At 54.4% G+C, this 14198-nt stretch overlaps 1 protein-coding gene across 1 annotated transcript in view; it reads right to left on the bottom strand.

Annotated features, from left to right (window-relative positions):
- The window catches only part of Ppl (periplakin), a 47271-nt gene extending 45416 nt beyond the window's left edge, over positions 1-1855 (bottom strand). Inside the window, exon 1 of the mRNA XM_004652240.2 lies at positions 1737-1855. Coding sequence (XP_004652297.2) covers positions 1737-1798 — 62 coding nt within the window. The 5' untranslated portion in view covers positions 1799-1855. The remainder of the gene's footprint in view (positions 1-1736) is intronic.
- Between the last annotated feature and the right edge of the window lie 12343 nt (positions 1856-14198).

The following is a 14198-nucleotide window of genomic DNA, read 5'->3' as shown; positions in this document are numbered from 1 at the left end:
CAAAAACAGGGAGATACTCATGGAAAGAAGGGGTCCAGGGATGCCCCACCCCACAATCAGGTGTTCAGAAACTAGTGCCCAGCAAGTGGAAGGAGCAGAGGGCACCCTGGGCTACAGAACCACGCAGAAAAGAGCCTGGTTGCTCCCTACGCAGGGCTGTGGCTGCTCCTGAGTTCTGGAGAGACAGTCAGGTCACAGGAGCCCACAGGGTTCTTCACCCTGTACTTGCGAGAAAATGACAGATGCCTCCTGGCGTGAGAGAGCTCTAGCTGAGATCTCTGGCCAAAGCTACCAGCCAGCGACTCGGTGGGGGGCGCTGTCTCCATCAAGAGACAGGCAGGACACCATGTCCCCACCTCCCAGGCCCTTGGGGTCCCCACAGCTAGAAGGGATGGGAGGCCTTCCTTCCTCCGCTGCCAGCTCATCTGGCTTCATTATTAGGTGCAAGCCCAGGCCGCCGGGGCTGGAGGGCTGGGAGGTGGGGGCTGGCCAGATCCTGGGGTGTGGAACTGTCCTCGTGGGGAGAGCAGCAAGGCCCTGAGGCTCCAGGGGAAGGATAAACTCCACTCTGCGGTGCTGGCACTGACATCAGATTGTGCAATGTGCTAGAGAGCAGCACGGCGACTGGACAGGACCCCAGCTGAGTGTGACAGCCAGCTGGACCGCAGCAAAGTAGAGCGCTTGCAGGCCCGGCCCCATCTCGGGGGTTGTGAAAGACCAAGGAGAGGGGACCTCAGGGACAAGGAAGAAATGACTGGGCACGCAGCAGCTGCCAACGGGCCCCTAGGTCAGGGGAGTTTCTGAAGGGACAGGAAGATGTGATCCACACTCCAGTTGGCAGAGCCCAGGCCTCGGAGCACCTGTTCTACAGGTGTGGGAGCGGAGTCCTCTCCTGATCTCCATCTGGGGTCTGGGGAAGGGTAGGGAAACGCTCACCGGACAAGGCGCCCTTCCCCCATTTTCTTTAAGGGGTGCCAGGCAAGGGCAGGAATCCCGCCCCCCCCCCCCCAATCTCAGCATCTCCACAGCTCTCCCACAAACAGGTTATTAAGAGAATGCATGCATTAGGCTTATCTAAGCGGACGTGGGTTGCTTCTCCATCCAAACACATCAAGGCATGTCATTCCCTTCTCAGGCCGCCCTGGGAACCTGTGGCTCACAGACGCCGCCAGTTTCGGGGATAGGAGGGGGAGCCACACCCCTGAGAATTGAAGCTGCGACAGAGGCGGACTCCGCCCAGCCTCCAGCGCCCAGATCCCGGACTGTTGGGAAGCAAGGGATTTGGGTCCCCCACCCACCCTGCAACCCCCGCGGCGCGGCCCCGTCCCCTGAGCGCCCACTTCTCGCCTCCAGGAGGCCAGGAGCACTGGCGGTCTCTCCAAGGTGCCCTGGGGAGCACCTATCAGAGACCTCAGGGTACCCTCCTGAGGTGTCCTCACCTCCGGACACGCCGCCCCAGCATCACACTGGTGATTCCTAGCCTAGGACGATTCCCCTCAGCTTAGGGGTGCCCTGTACCCCCTATTCTGTACCAAGCAGTCTTGTCTCCCCCAGCTCCACCCCCCCGTCAAGGTAGCGCATGCTGAAGTTTCTCGGGACCTCTGCGTGGCTCACAGTGTCCCATCCCCACCGGGCGGAGTTTCCCACGCGTCCCCGACTCCTGGCTCGGCTCTGGGGGCGCTGCGCGGCGCTCCAGGGCCGGGGGCCGGCCTCCCCCTGCTCCGGCTCCTGCTCACCTCCGGGTGTGCACGGCGGGGCTGTATTTGCCTTTGTTCCTCTTCCTGAACAGCGAGTTCATGGTGGCGCTCGGGGAGGGGCGCGGGCGGCAGGACGCGGAGGGCAGCCCGGCGCGCACCGGAGCGGGCGGCGGCTCAGGTGAGCGGCGGCGGCGGCGGAGCCCCGATGCCCAGGCCCGCGGCGCCGGGTCACTACTCGCGGGGGAGGCGGGGCGCCGGCCGCTCCCCGAGAAGGTGGCGCTTACCTTGGCGAGGGCGGAGCTTCGGGTGCCCGCCCCGGGCCCGTTCGGGGGTGGCAGCGCCGAGTCCCCGGGCGGACACCGCCTCTTCCCCCACCCCCACCTCCCCGCGGCCAGGCACTCCAGAGGCGGCGGCCACCCCGGTGCCAAGGCCACCTGCTGGCACGAGCGCACGCGGCGGCGCGGTCCGCGCACCCGGGGCCTGGCCTGGCGCGCCCTCTGGCTGAAGGGCTCGCTCCTGATCCTCGCAGCCCCCGGACCCCGAGCTCCTCCAGAGGGCTGCGGACAAGGGCGACCTTGACCCGAGCGGGGGTGGGGTGCGGGCGGTGCTCTCTGCGCCCTGGGTGGCTGACGAACCTCACTCAGGTTGGGTGGCGATGGAGGCAACAGACTGTGCAGCTCCCGGGCCAGAGTTCAAATCCTGTGGCCGCACTTGGTCAGCTGACTCCTGTGCGAGCTGCTTTACCACCCCCCCTGCCTCAGTTTCCTTCATTCCCAAAGGGTTTTGGGGATTCCTGTAGCTAATTCACACAAAGAGCTGGGCACAGTGTCCTGGCCCACATGAGCAGGAAGTGGGGTCACAATGGACACCCAAGCCCATCTCCTGAGGGCACAGTATCTGGGGAAACTTTCACGGCCCAGGCCCTGGCACGAAAGAGCCTCCATCGCCGCTCACGAAATCTACACTGCACACTACTATTTCATGCCTCCCACCACCCCCCATTCCCACCCCTCCCTCATCAGCCAGGAGAAGGGTGGAGGAGGAGGGTGCTCGTGGGCTGACAGAAAATCAAGTCTGGAGCCAGAGTGGAGTGGAGAGAACTCAGTGTCACCCCGTGGAAATGGGATGGAGCTAAACTGGGAAGGAGACGCTCTGAGACTCCAGGGACAGGCCAGAGGCAGCCAAAGGACTTTAGGGCTCAGGTGGGGGGGTTAGGAGGTCTTAGGAAGAGACACGAAGTAAGGTCTCAGTCAAGTGTCCTGGATTCAAATTCAGCTATGGGAGTCTACAGACCAGTCCCTGCTGTACCATTTCCTTCCCTTTCCTCCCTCCCTCCCTTCCCTTCCCTTTCTCTCTCTCCCTTCTCTCTTTAAAAGAAAAAGTTTTATTTATCTGAGAGAGAGAATAGGTAGGTGTGCCAAGACTTATGTGGGTCCTGGGGAATTGAACCTGGGTCCTCAGGCCTTGCAGGTAAGTGCCTTAACCACTAAACCATCTCTCCAGTATCCTCTCTCTTTTTAAAATGTGTGTGTGTGTGTGTGTGTGTGTGTGTGTGTGTGTGTGTATGTGTGTATGTGCATAGAGAGGCCAAAGGAAACCTTGGGGGTCGCCCTCAGGGAAGCTATCCACCTCTTTTTTTTTTTTTTGGTTTTTCAAGGTAGGGTCTCACTCTGGTCCAGGCTGACCTGGAATTAACTCTGTCATCTCAGGGTGGCCTTGAACTCATGGCAATCCTCCTACCTCTGCATCCCAAGTGCTGGGATTTAAGGCGTGCGCCACCACGCCCGGCGGTATCCACCTCTTTTGAGACAGGGTTTCTCACTGGCCTGGAGCTCACCAGTAGGCTAGACTGGCTGGTCTATGAGCCCTGGGAACTACCTGCGTCTGCTGGGATAGGATGGCAGGTGCCGAGCACTGTATTTTTACACGGGTTCTAGGAACTGAGCTTAGGTCCTACTGGAGCTGTCGCTCCATCCCTGTTTCTTAGAAAATGAAGAGGTTAGATCAATAGTGGTTGCTCACATCTGTAATCTCAGCACGTGGCAGGCTGATGAAGGAGGATTCTGCTGTCCAGGCCAGCTTGGACTGCCCTGGTGCTTGTCTAACGTGCGCAAGGCCCTGGGTTCCACAGCCAGCAAAATACAATAAATAAATAAGTGAATAAATAAGTAAAAACATAAGCAACCCAGTTGACTTTTTCCTTCTCTCTCTCTCTTTGTATTTTTTTATGAGAGAGTGAGAGGAGAGAGAGGGAGAGACAGTTGGTGCTCCAGGGCCTCCAGCCACTGCAATCAAACTCCAGATGTGTGTGCCACCTTGTGCACATGTGCAGCCTTGCACGCTTGCATCACCTTGTGCGTCTGCCTTTTGTGGGACCTGGAGAGTTGAACATGGGTCCTTAGGTTTTGCCAGCAAGCACCTTAACCACTAAGACATCTTTCCAGCCCCCAGTTGACTTTTCAAAGAAGTCCTGGGTTTCATCAACTGAGCTACACTTCCAGCCCTAGAAGGATCTTTTTTTTAAAAAAATATTTTGTGTATATTTATTTATTTATTTGAGTGACAGAGAGAGAAAGAGGCAGTTAGAGAGAGAGGGAGAGAATGGGCGCGTCAGGATCTCCAGCCACTGCAAACGAACTCCAGCCGCATGTGCCCCCTTGTGCATCTGGTTAACGTGGGTCCTGGGGAACCGAGCCTTGAACCGGGGTCCTTAGGCTTCACAGGCAAGCGCTTAACCGCTAAGGCATCTCTCCAGCCCCCTAGAAGGATCTTGTTAAGGCCCTTGGCTCTGTCCCTAGTTTACCAAGAGAGAGGACTTTTGTTAACTTGTCTCTGTCTCTGTCTCTCTCTCTGTTGTTCATTTGTTTCTTGAGACAGGGTCTTTCTTTGTACCCCTAACCAGCCCGGAACTTCCAGTAATCCTCCTGCCCCAGCCTCCTGAGTTCTGGGAATACATGTGTGAGCCACCGTGGCCAACTTCTGCCTTTTCTTCCTACACCTCCATTGCCTTTCCCTGCAGATGGGCTCTGCAGCCTCCAGGCATCTGGATGCTCAAGGAAACACTGTCTCTAGGGAAAGCTCTGTAAATAACTGTGCCAACAGGGGAGAGCCAGTTAAATTACCCTGGCATCCACACTGGGGAAGACCCTCCCACCCCTCACTGGGCAGTATGCTTGTGTATACACAGAAGACTTCTGGAAGGATCTACAAGAAACTGTTAACCTTGACTCTCCTCAGGAAGAATAAGAGAAGGGGAAGGAGGACAGGTGGCCTGGGCAGACCAGCTTTTGAATCCTCACTCACTCTTTTAGCTGTGGGAACATGAGCACGTCCCTTTTGCCTCTCTGAGCCTCGGTTTCCTCATCTGTGAAGTGGGCACAGAGTACCAATTCAAGGAATGAGATCCTGTTGAGGGAGGCCCTAGCAGGGCCTGAGCTTCCTGAGGGTTTAACAAATGGGAGAGAATGTGTCCCTCGCTGCCACCACCAAAGGCTGTGCCCTAGTGGGATGAGGGGTAGGAGGGTGAAGTCAGCTTGGGAGAGGGCCCATAGGCTGGGGTCTCCAGGCTTGCAGACGTGGAGCTCCTGCGATGGTCGCTAGCAAGTAGTAACGCTGTTGCTTGCTCGGTGAGTGACTGGTTCTCCCAGCTCCCTCTGAGTGGTGAAGCCCCGGGGTGCCCTTCCTAGGAGGGCTCTGGTGTGTTGGCTTCTCCTTGGGGGAAGGTAACAGGGCCCTGAGAGGCACCGTGTCCAGCTGGATTGAGGCCCAGGCCACAAAGGGCTCCAGCACCCAAGCTCTGGGACCCTGTCCTACCTTCACCCTCCAGTTTTGGGGCAACTGGGCTCAGCTCCTGCTGACTCAGTTGGGCCTGGCCCAGGGGTGGTGGAGAGAATTAGCAGATTAAGGGAGGAATTCCACTCTTGTGCCATGCTCCGAGAGCCAAGCTCGGGGGCTGGCACAGCTGTGTGTATGTGCACATGTGTGTGAGCACGTGCATAAACACGGGCGTACCACACACGCTTGTGGGCAGGCCGGATGGGGTGGGGGACCTGTCCTGACCCCACATATCCTCCCCTGGGCAGATGGGATTTGCTTGGCCGTGCAGAGCTCTTTTGCTGAGTGACTCATTCCCTCCTCTGCAGTGAGGGCAGAAGGCCAGTACTGGGGCTGGGCAGGCCTTGGCTCCAAGATGGTTAGTCCCCTGGAGGGACCGTCCAGTTCCTGGGCAACCAGTGACCCTTGGTCCCTGACACCTGTCCCTTTTCTACAGCTGGAAGGAAGTCTCCATCTCTGCAAGGGCCACCTGTGCCCTCCCTGTTTGCCACCCTTGTTTCCCTGCAGCTGAAAGGCTCGCTCTCCCCACTCACCGGCAACCAGTCTGAAACAAGAAAGACGGCATTCTCCCGGGAGAGAAGAGCGGAGGACCCAGGGCCTCCAGAACCGGATGGAGCCTCCTACCAGGGTGGAGGCCTGGGCCACCCCTCCTGAGGGACAGCCCCTCTCCCATTGCCACCCTGGCTGCACTTATGAATGCAGATTCCTGGTGAGCCTGGCGTCATCCCAGCTCCTTAAGAGGCTGAGGCAGGAAAGTTGCAAGTTCAGAGTCTGAGTGGGTCACAGAGTGAGTTAAAGGCCAGCCTGCACACATCAGTGAGAGCCTCAACAAGTGAAAAGAGGGGGTGGGGAGCTGGGAGGATTGCTCAGTGGTTAAAGGTGCTTGCTTGCAAAGTCTGCTGGCCTGGGTTCAACTCCCAAGCCACCCACCTAAGCTGGGCACAAAAAAAAAAAAAAAAAAAGAAAGAAAGAAAAGAAAAGAAAAGAAAAGAAAAGAAAAGAAAAGAAAAGAAAAGAAAAGAAAAGTGGACCAAGCATTTGGTGTTCACTTGTAGTGGCAAGAGACCCTGGCATGGACATACACACACACACGTAGCAGCAGATTTCAGGCCTCCCCGAGATTGTGGTTGAGTGGGTTTTCTTTCTTGTTTGTGTGTGGATGTATGCTGTGCATGTGTGTTTGTATGTGTGTCGGCACATGAGTGTGCATGTATGTAGAGGCCAGGGGACAACCTTGAGTGTCATTTTCTTTCTTTTATTTTTTGAGGTAGGGTCTCGCTCTAGCTCAGGTGACCTGGGATTCACTATGTAGTCTCAGGATGGCCTTGAACTCACAGTGATCCTCCTACCTCTGCCTCCTAGTGCTGGAATTGAAGGCATGCACTTCCACGCCCAGCTCTTGAGTGTCATTTTCTGAAACACTGTCCACCTCTTTTTAAAATTTAATTTAATTTTTATTTATTAATTTGAGAGAGAGATACAGAAATAGGTAGGGGGAGAGAGAGAGAGAGAGAGAGAGAGAGAGAGAGAGAGAGAGGGAGAGGGTGGGAGAGAGAAAGAATGGGCATGCCAGAGCTTCTAGCCACTGCAAACGAACTCCAGACACATGTGCCACCTTGTGCATCTGGCTTACATGGGTCCTGGGGAGTTGAACCTGGGTCCTTTGGCTTTTCAAGCAAGCACCTTCACCGCTAAGCCATTTCTCCAGCCTGTGTCCACCTCTTTCTGAGACAGGGTTTCTTCAAGTAGGCCAGACTGACTAGTCAGTGAGCCACAGGCTCCGTCTGTCTCTTTTCCCCCAGCACTAGGATCCGAGATGCACGTCACAATGTCCATCGTTCATGTGAGTACCGGGGATCGAATTCAGGTCTTCATGTTTATGAGGCAAGCGCTTTACCGACCGAGCTAACTCCTCAGCCCAGGAAATTGTACTAAACACACACACACACACACACACACACACACATCCCCAGGAAGCAGAAGTGGATACTGTGAGAGCTGCTTGAGGAATAGGACTCAAAGTCAGCCCGGGCTGTATGTCTGCCTCTGATGTCCATCCAGCTGTGCAGCCTTGGCGGGTGGCATAACCTCTGTGGGTCTCTTCATCTATAAAATAGAGAAGAATCAGTGTGCAGGGACTTGTGGCCAGTGCCTGGGGTACAGGCCTCTTTTCCCTCCACCCTCTGTGGGGTGGGGGCTGTGCGTGGAGGGGATGGCCCACTGCCACCCTGGGTTGTGTAACATGTGTTGACTTTTCTCGCAGGACAATGCAAGAGATGGAAAATCAAGCCAGTCCTCCTGCTCACAGGGGCTGACTCATGTCCAGCCTGGAGCTGGGGCCTGAGGAGCTCCCCACAGCCTCTCCCTAGAGCCCAGGGGGGGCTGGGTCCTGGCAGCAGGGACAGGAGAGGGTCCAAGGTGACTCACTGTTTCTGCCTTCTCCTTAGTCATTCCCTGAGCATGTACCTTGGCCCCCCATCTCCTGGGGCCTCTTGGCAGACTCCCCCTGCCTGCTGGGTAACCCCACCCTGTCGCCACTTCCGGAAGACTCCATCTTGTGACCCCCTGGAGGCCTCTTTGAACCCACTGACCTGTCCCTCCTGCTATAGGTCTCAGGCGCCCAGGGGTGAGCCCAGAGTTCATCTGGGGCCCCAGGACTTCTGACATGTCATCACAAACCCCTGGGCTGTTTTCAATGTCGCCTGCCTCTCATCCGGGGCACCTCACTGCGGCAGGCTGGTCCCTGGGTTTCTCACACCCACCATGCGGGTTGCCCTGCAAGGAAGCCACCCTGCCAGGGCAGAGTGGAGCTGGGTGGGACCAGGTAGTCTCTGCCAAGGCTGCATCCCCACAGGACAGGCTGCTCAGCCTCCTGTCCACGCCCAGCCTGCTTCCTTCTGCCCGCTGCCTGCCTCGCCTCGCTGGGCCCTGCCAGCCTCATGCTGCCCAACCAGTGAGGCTGCATTCTTGGGCCAGTGTCCAGGGTGTGACCAACCCAGATCTGGCCCAGCTCAGGAGGTCAGGACCCCATTCCCTGCAGAGCCAGAGGCCCAAGTGACAGACGAGCCAGGCCATGGGGGATAGAAAAGGAGTGAAATCAGGTGTTAGCTTGAGGACCACCTGCATGCACCTCTGGCTTGGCCATGTTCCCAGCTGAGTGACCTGCGAGGGATGGCTTGCTCTCTCTCTCTGTAAAATGGGAGGAATTAATGAGCTGAGATGTCCAATTTCAGCTCCTTCAGTGTTTGGTTATATGACCCTGAGCAAATGTCTTTACCTCTCTGAGTGTAACTTTCCACACCTGAGGACTCAGTTCCATAGAGTTTAAAAAAAATACTTATTTATTTACTTACTTACTTACTTGCAAGGAGAGAGAGAAAGGAGAGAGAGAGAAAGATATGGGCATGCCAGGGCCTCTTGCTTCTGTAAACGAACTCCAGATGCATGCACCACTTTGTGCACCTGGCTTTACATGGTCCTGGGAAAGTGAACATGGATCGGCAGGCGTTGCAAGCAAGCACCTGTAACTGCTCAGCCATCTCCTCAGAACCACCTTTTATTTTTGTGCGTGTATGTGTGCTTCTGAGGCAGTCTCACTCTAGCCTAGGCTGACCTGGAACCCATTTTGCAGCTCAGACTGGCCTTGAACTCATGGCAATCCTGATCCTCCTACCTCAGCCTCCCAAATGCTAGGATTTAAGGCAGCCATGCCAGGCTTTAGGGTCTTGGCAAGACTCAGCCAAGTAAGATCGAACACCATGACAAATAGCAATTGTTGAGGTCCCGAGGGCAGGTGCTGTGCTCAGTGATTGCCTGGGGTGGCACTGTCGTCCCCATCACTGCGTTGGAGGGAAGGTTTGATGGGTTTTGAGGTGGCCACTTCCCCCATGGTTTATAGAGGGCTCATTGAGCTCCCAAGACATCAAATTCTCAGGGCAGTATGCGGAGACTCAAGACTCAAGCCCTGTGTTCTGAGTTGGTGCACTTCTTCCTACGATGCCAGCGTCTACCAGGTGCCCGGCAAAGACTATACACCCAGCACTCTCATCAGATGAATGAATGAATGAGGGAGACAGTGCACCGTAGCAGTCCCAGGAGAGGTCCCTCGAGGAGCCCCAGGCGAGAGTTAATAGCCCCGAAGTCGGAGCTATGATGGAAGAGGAATTTGCTTCTTCATTCATTCACGCAAATTTGTTTGTCTTGAGACAGGGTCTCCCGTAGCCCAGGCTGACCTCAAATTCGCTACATAGCCGAGGACGACCTTGAACTTCTGATCCTCATACCTCCACTTCCCAAGGGCTGAGATCCCAAGTGTGTGCCTGGTTTATGAGGTGATGGGGATTGAACCCAGGGCTTTCAGCACATGGGGCAAGCACTTACCATCCAAGCCACCGCCTCATCTAATACTTACTCTGGGATGAGACCTGTTATAGGTCCTCAGGATAAGAGGTCAAGGTCAAGCCCTCCGAGGGCTTGCTGTGTGCTGAGAAGCAGGGAGAGGGTGGGAGATGAGAGACGTTCAAGGCCATCTTCTAATCCCCTAAAACATAGTAGTGCACACAAGGGACGCTGTGAGGAGGGTGATCAGAACCCAGCCTGAGGGCGGCTCGGCCCTGGTGAGAAAGAGGACGCCATCACTTGCAGATGCACTAGGGAGAGGGCCGCCATCTTCTCCCGCATCACTGGCATTTCTATGGTAACCAGGCTCCTCCACCTGGTGCCAGGGGGAGTATCTGGACCTGGTGTGTCTGTCGCCCATTTATGGAGCATTGGCTGCGGACCCAGCCCCAGGGGAAAACAGCAGCAGGTAAGGGTCCCATCTGCGAAGGGAATGGGACAGAAAACAGACAGCCTTTTTCCTCAATTTTAAAAAGTTTTAAAAAGTCCTTTGGCTTTGCAGGCAAATGCCTTATCCACTAAGCCATCTCCCCAGCTCTAAAATACGCTTATTTTAGAAAATGGAGTTTAAAAATAATCGGTAATCCTACATCTAAGGGATCTAGCAGTGGAAAGGTTTTGGAAACTGAAGTTTAGAGTGGGATTTGGAAACTGGTTATTTAGAACTGGGGAGATGGTTTGGCGGTTAAAGGTGCTTGCTTATAAGGTCTGCCATCTAGGTTTTGATACCCCAGTGCCCACATAAGGCCAGACACACAAAGAGGCACAACCACTAAGCAGTTCAGTTGCTGCAGCAGCAAGAGGTCCTGGCATGCCCATTCTCTCTCTCTCTCTCTCTCTCTTTTTGTTTTTTTCATGGTAGGGTTTCATTCTAGCTCAGGCTGACCTGGAATTCACTATGGAGTCTCAGGGTGGACTCGAACTCAAGTGATCCTCCTACCTCTGCCTCCCGAGTGCTGGATTAAAGGTGTGCGCCACCACACCTGGCTACTCTGTCTCTTAAATAAATCATTAAATAAATTAAAAAAATAAAAAGTTTAAAAATGTGCCAGGGCTGGAGTGATGGCTTAGCAGTTAAGGAACTTGCCTAAAGAGCCTAAGGGTCCAGGTTTGAGTCCCCAGGACCCACATAAGCCAGATGCACAAGATGACACATGCTTCTGGAGTTTGTTTGTAGGGACTAGAGGTCCTGGCACACCCATTCTCTCCCTCACTCTCCCTCTCAAATAAATAAATAAATAAATAAATGTTTTTTTAAAAGTTCCTTTCCAAGCTGAGCATGGTGGCGCATGCCTTTAATCCCAGCACTCAGGAGGCAGAGGTAGGAGAATTGCTGTGAGTTTGAGGCCACCCTGAGACTCCATAGTGAATTCCAGGTCAACCTGGGCTAGAGTGAGACCCTACCTGGAAACACAAAAAAAAAAAAAAAAAAAAAAAAAATTCCTTTTCCAGCAACCACATAAAAAGCTGAGTGTGGTCATACACCTGTAACACCAGATTTGAGTGACGCAGAGATGGTGGCTTGCTCCTGATTGAAAGTGGCTTCTCCAGGCTCAATGAGCCTGTCTCAGGGAAACAAAAAGGAAGGGGGGGGGGGGAAGGACTCCCAGCCTCTGGCTTCTGCATGCATGCACATGGGGTGCTGGTATTTGCATACAAAAATGTGCATATTCTTTTTGTTCTTTTGACTTTTCAAGGCAGGGTCTCACTCTAGCTCAGGCTGACCTGAAATTCACTATGTATTCTCAGGGTGGCCTCGAACTCATGATGATCCTCCTACCTCTGCCTTCTGAGTGCTGGGATTAAAGGAGTGCGCTACCATGCCCGGTCTAAAAATGTGCATATTCTATATATACACACACACACCATACAAAAATAATATAGCCAATGTTCCTACCAGTGGTGGAGTGCTGACACGTGACCTGCAGTAAGGAAGGTGACCAGGAATCAGGAGCGTGGGAGTCACAGGAACGAAGCCCAGGGTGTGGTAAGAGCTGAAGGGAGTTGTCAACCACTAGTAGATGTTGTGTTGGGCTGGAGAGACAGCTTAGCGGTTAAGGCACTTACCTACAAAGCCAAAGGACCCAGGTTTGATTCCCCAGGACCCACGTAAGCTAGATGCACAAGGGGGCGCACACATCTGGAGTTCATTTGCAGCGGTTGGAGGCCCTGGCGCGCCCATTCTCTCCCTGTCTCTCTCAAAAAAATAAAAATTAAAAAAATAAGTTTAATAAAATAAAACAGACCAGCCTTATCTCTATGAACCTGTCTTCCCCATTACCCTCCCCCCACCATGTGGGCCTCCCCTTTGTCCCCTCTGTCTGCTGAGCTCAAACATTCTTGCCTGGGACCCGGAGGCCAAGCCCTGGAGGCTCCCCTCCCAGGCCATTCTCTGGTCACAGACTCAGGCTTAATCCTCTCCTGGGCCCAGGTCCCAGGGACCAGCGAGTCAATCCCATTCAGCTCTGGACAAAGCTCCAGGGTCTCTGCCCCACCCCTGGCTGTGGGCCCAGCTCCTGCTGCTCTGGGGAGATGTCCAGCAGCCCTGTCCAGAGGGCTTCCCGGGCCATGAGGATGCGCTGTGGACCTGTGAACAGCCACCCACTTCCTGCTGGAGGAATGTGGCTTTTCTGTCACAGGAAAGGGACTGGAGATGTTTTTTTCCCAATTAAGAGTGTTAAATCAGGCTGGAGAAATGGCTTAGTGGTTAAGGCATTTGCCTGCAAAGCCAAAGGACCCAGGTTTGATTCCCCAGGACCCACGTAAGCCAGATGCACAGGGTGGCACGTGCATCTGGAGTTTGTTTGCAGTGGCTGGAGGCCCTGGTGTGCCCATTCTCTCCCTCCCTCTCTCTCTCAAATAAGTAAATAAAACTAAAATACAAATTTCTTTTTCAAAGGGTATTAAGCCCAAGGCCTTATTTTTGCAAGTTCCTACATTTCACTGAGCCAATTTTCGTCAGGAGCAAGCCTTTTTGTAACTTTTGTTCATTTGTTTTTTTCAAGGTAGTATCCCAACCTACCCCAGGCCGACCTGGAATTCACTGTGAAGTCTAAAGCTGGTCTCGAACTCACAGCGATCCTCCTACCTCTGCCTCCTGATGCTGGGATTAAAGGTGTGTGCCACCATGCCCAGCTGTTTTTTATATTTTTATTTTAATTTGTTTTTCTTTAAAAAAATTTAAAATTAGTTTACTGTGTACAATGTTTTAATATTTGTTTATTAGAGTAATCAACTTTTTGTGTGTGTGTGTGTGTGTGTGTGTGTGTGTGCACGCCAAGGTTTCTTGCCATTACAAATGAATGCCCAGCTGGCTTTACATGGGTGGCTTGGGAATTGAAGATGGGCCAGCAGGCTTTGCAAGTAAGCACCTTTTGCTGTGGAGCCATTTCCCCAGCCTCCAATGAACTTGGTGTTGTATGATTTTAATTTTGAGGCAGGGTTTCATCTTGCTAAGCCGTCCAGGCAGGCCTTGAACTCACTCCGAAGTCTCAGGGACTCTTTGACCTTGGCATCCTTCTGCCTCCGCCTTCATAGCAGCTGGCACTGTTCATAGGCCTGGCACCCCTCAGTGCTGGGTGTTCACCTACTCAGTTCGTGGACCCAGAGGCAGGAGTCCTCAGGTGTGTGTTTTATCGAGTAGCTCCTGAGTGTCTGCCAGTTCCAGGCGGGGAGGAGTGACGGCTGGGGCTTGCCTGAGCAGACGAGCTGATGGGGGCTAGGTGGGCTGCTGGGGCCTCAGCCACCGAGCTCAGGGGTCCCTGGAGTGTGCTGTGAGGACATGGCTAGGTTTTGAGCTTATGGCTCATGCAACCTCCCTACTGCCCCTTCCCCTGGTCTGACCCCAGCCTGTGGACCAGGACCAGAAGTGACCTCCGATGCCCTCTCTATTGTCACCAGCTACTGTCTGCCCCTGCTGGGGATGGGTCCATGCAAGTGTCAGGGTCTCCTTCCTCAGGCTCCGGGGTCTCCCTGGTTCACCTGCAGGAGTCATCCTTGCTGGCCTCTGTACACGCGGCGCTTACCTGCCCTGCAGCTCCTAAGCCTTGCACCCGCCTGTGCCAGGTTTTCAGGTCTCTTCCAGGTGGCTACAGGGAGCTTCCTCGAAACTCCCCTCCTCCATGTCTTCCTCCCTCCTCCCTGTTCCTAGGCCCCTCCTTCTTCCCTCCCTTTTTCTGGTTTCAAGGCCTCTTTTCCTTCCCTTCCTCCAGCTCCCACCTTCTCTCCTCCTAGGTCCCTCCTCCCTCTACTCTCCGTCCACTGGTCACC

This window comes from Jaculus jaculus, chromosome 11 (genome assembly GCF_020740685.1).
Source record: "Jaculus jaculus isolate mJacJac1 chromosome 11, mJacJac1.mat.Y.cur, whole genome shotgun sequence".
Lineage (NCBI taxonomy): Eukaryota > Metazoa > Chordata > Mammalia > Rodentia > Dipodidae > Jaculus > Jaculus jaculus.
The sequence above is the reverse complement of the archived record's forward strand: the minus strand, read 5'-3'. Positions and strand labels throughout refer to the sequence as shown.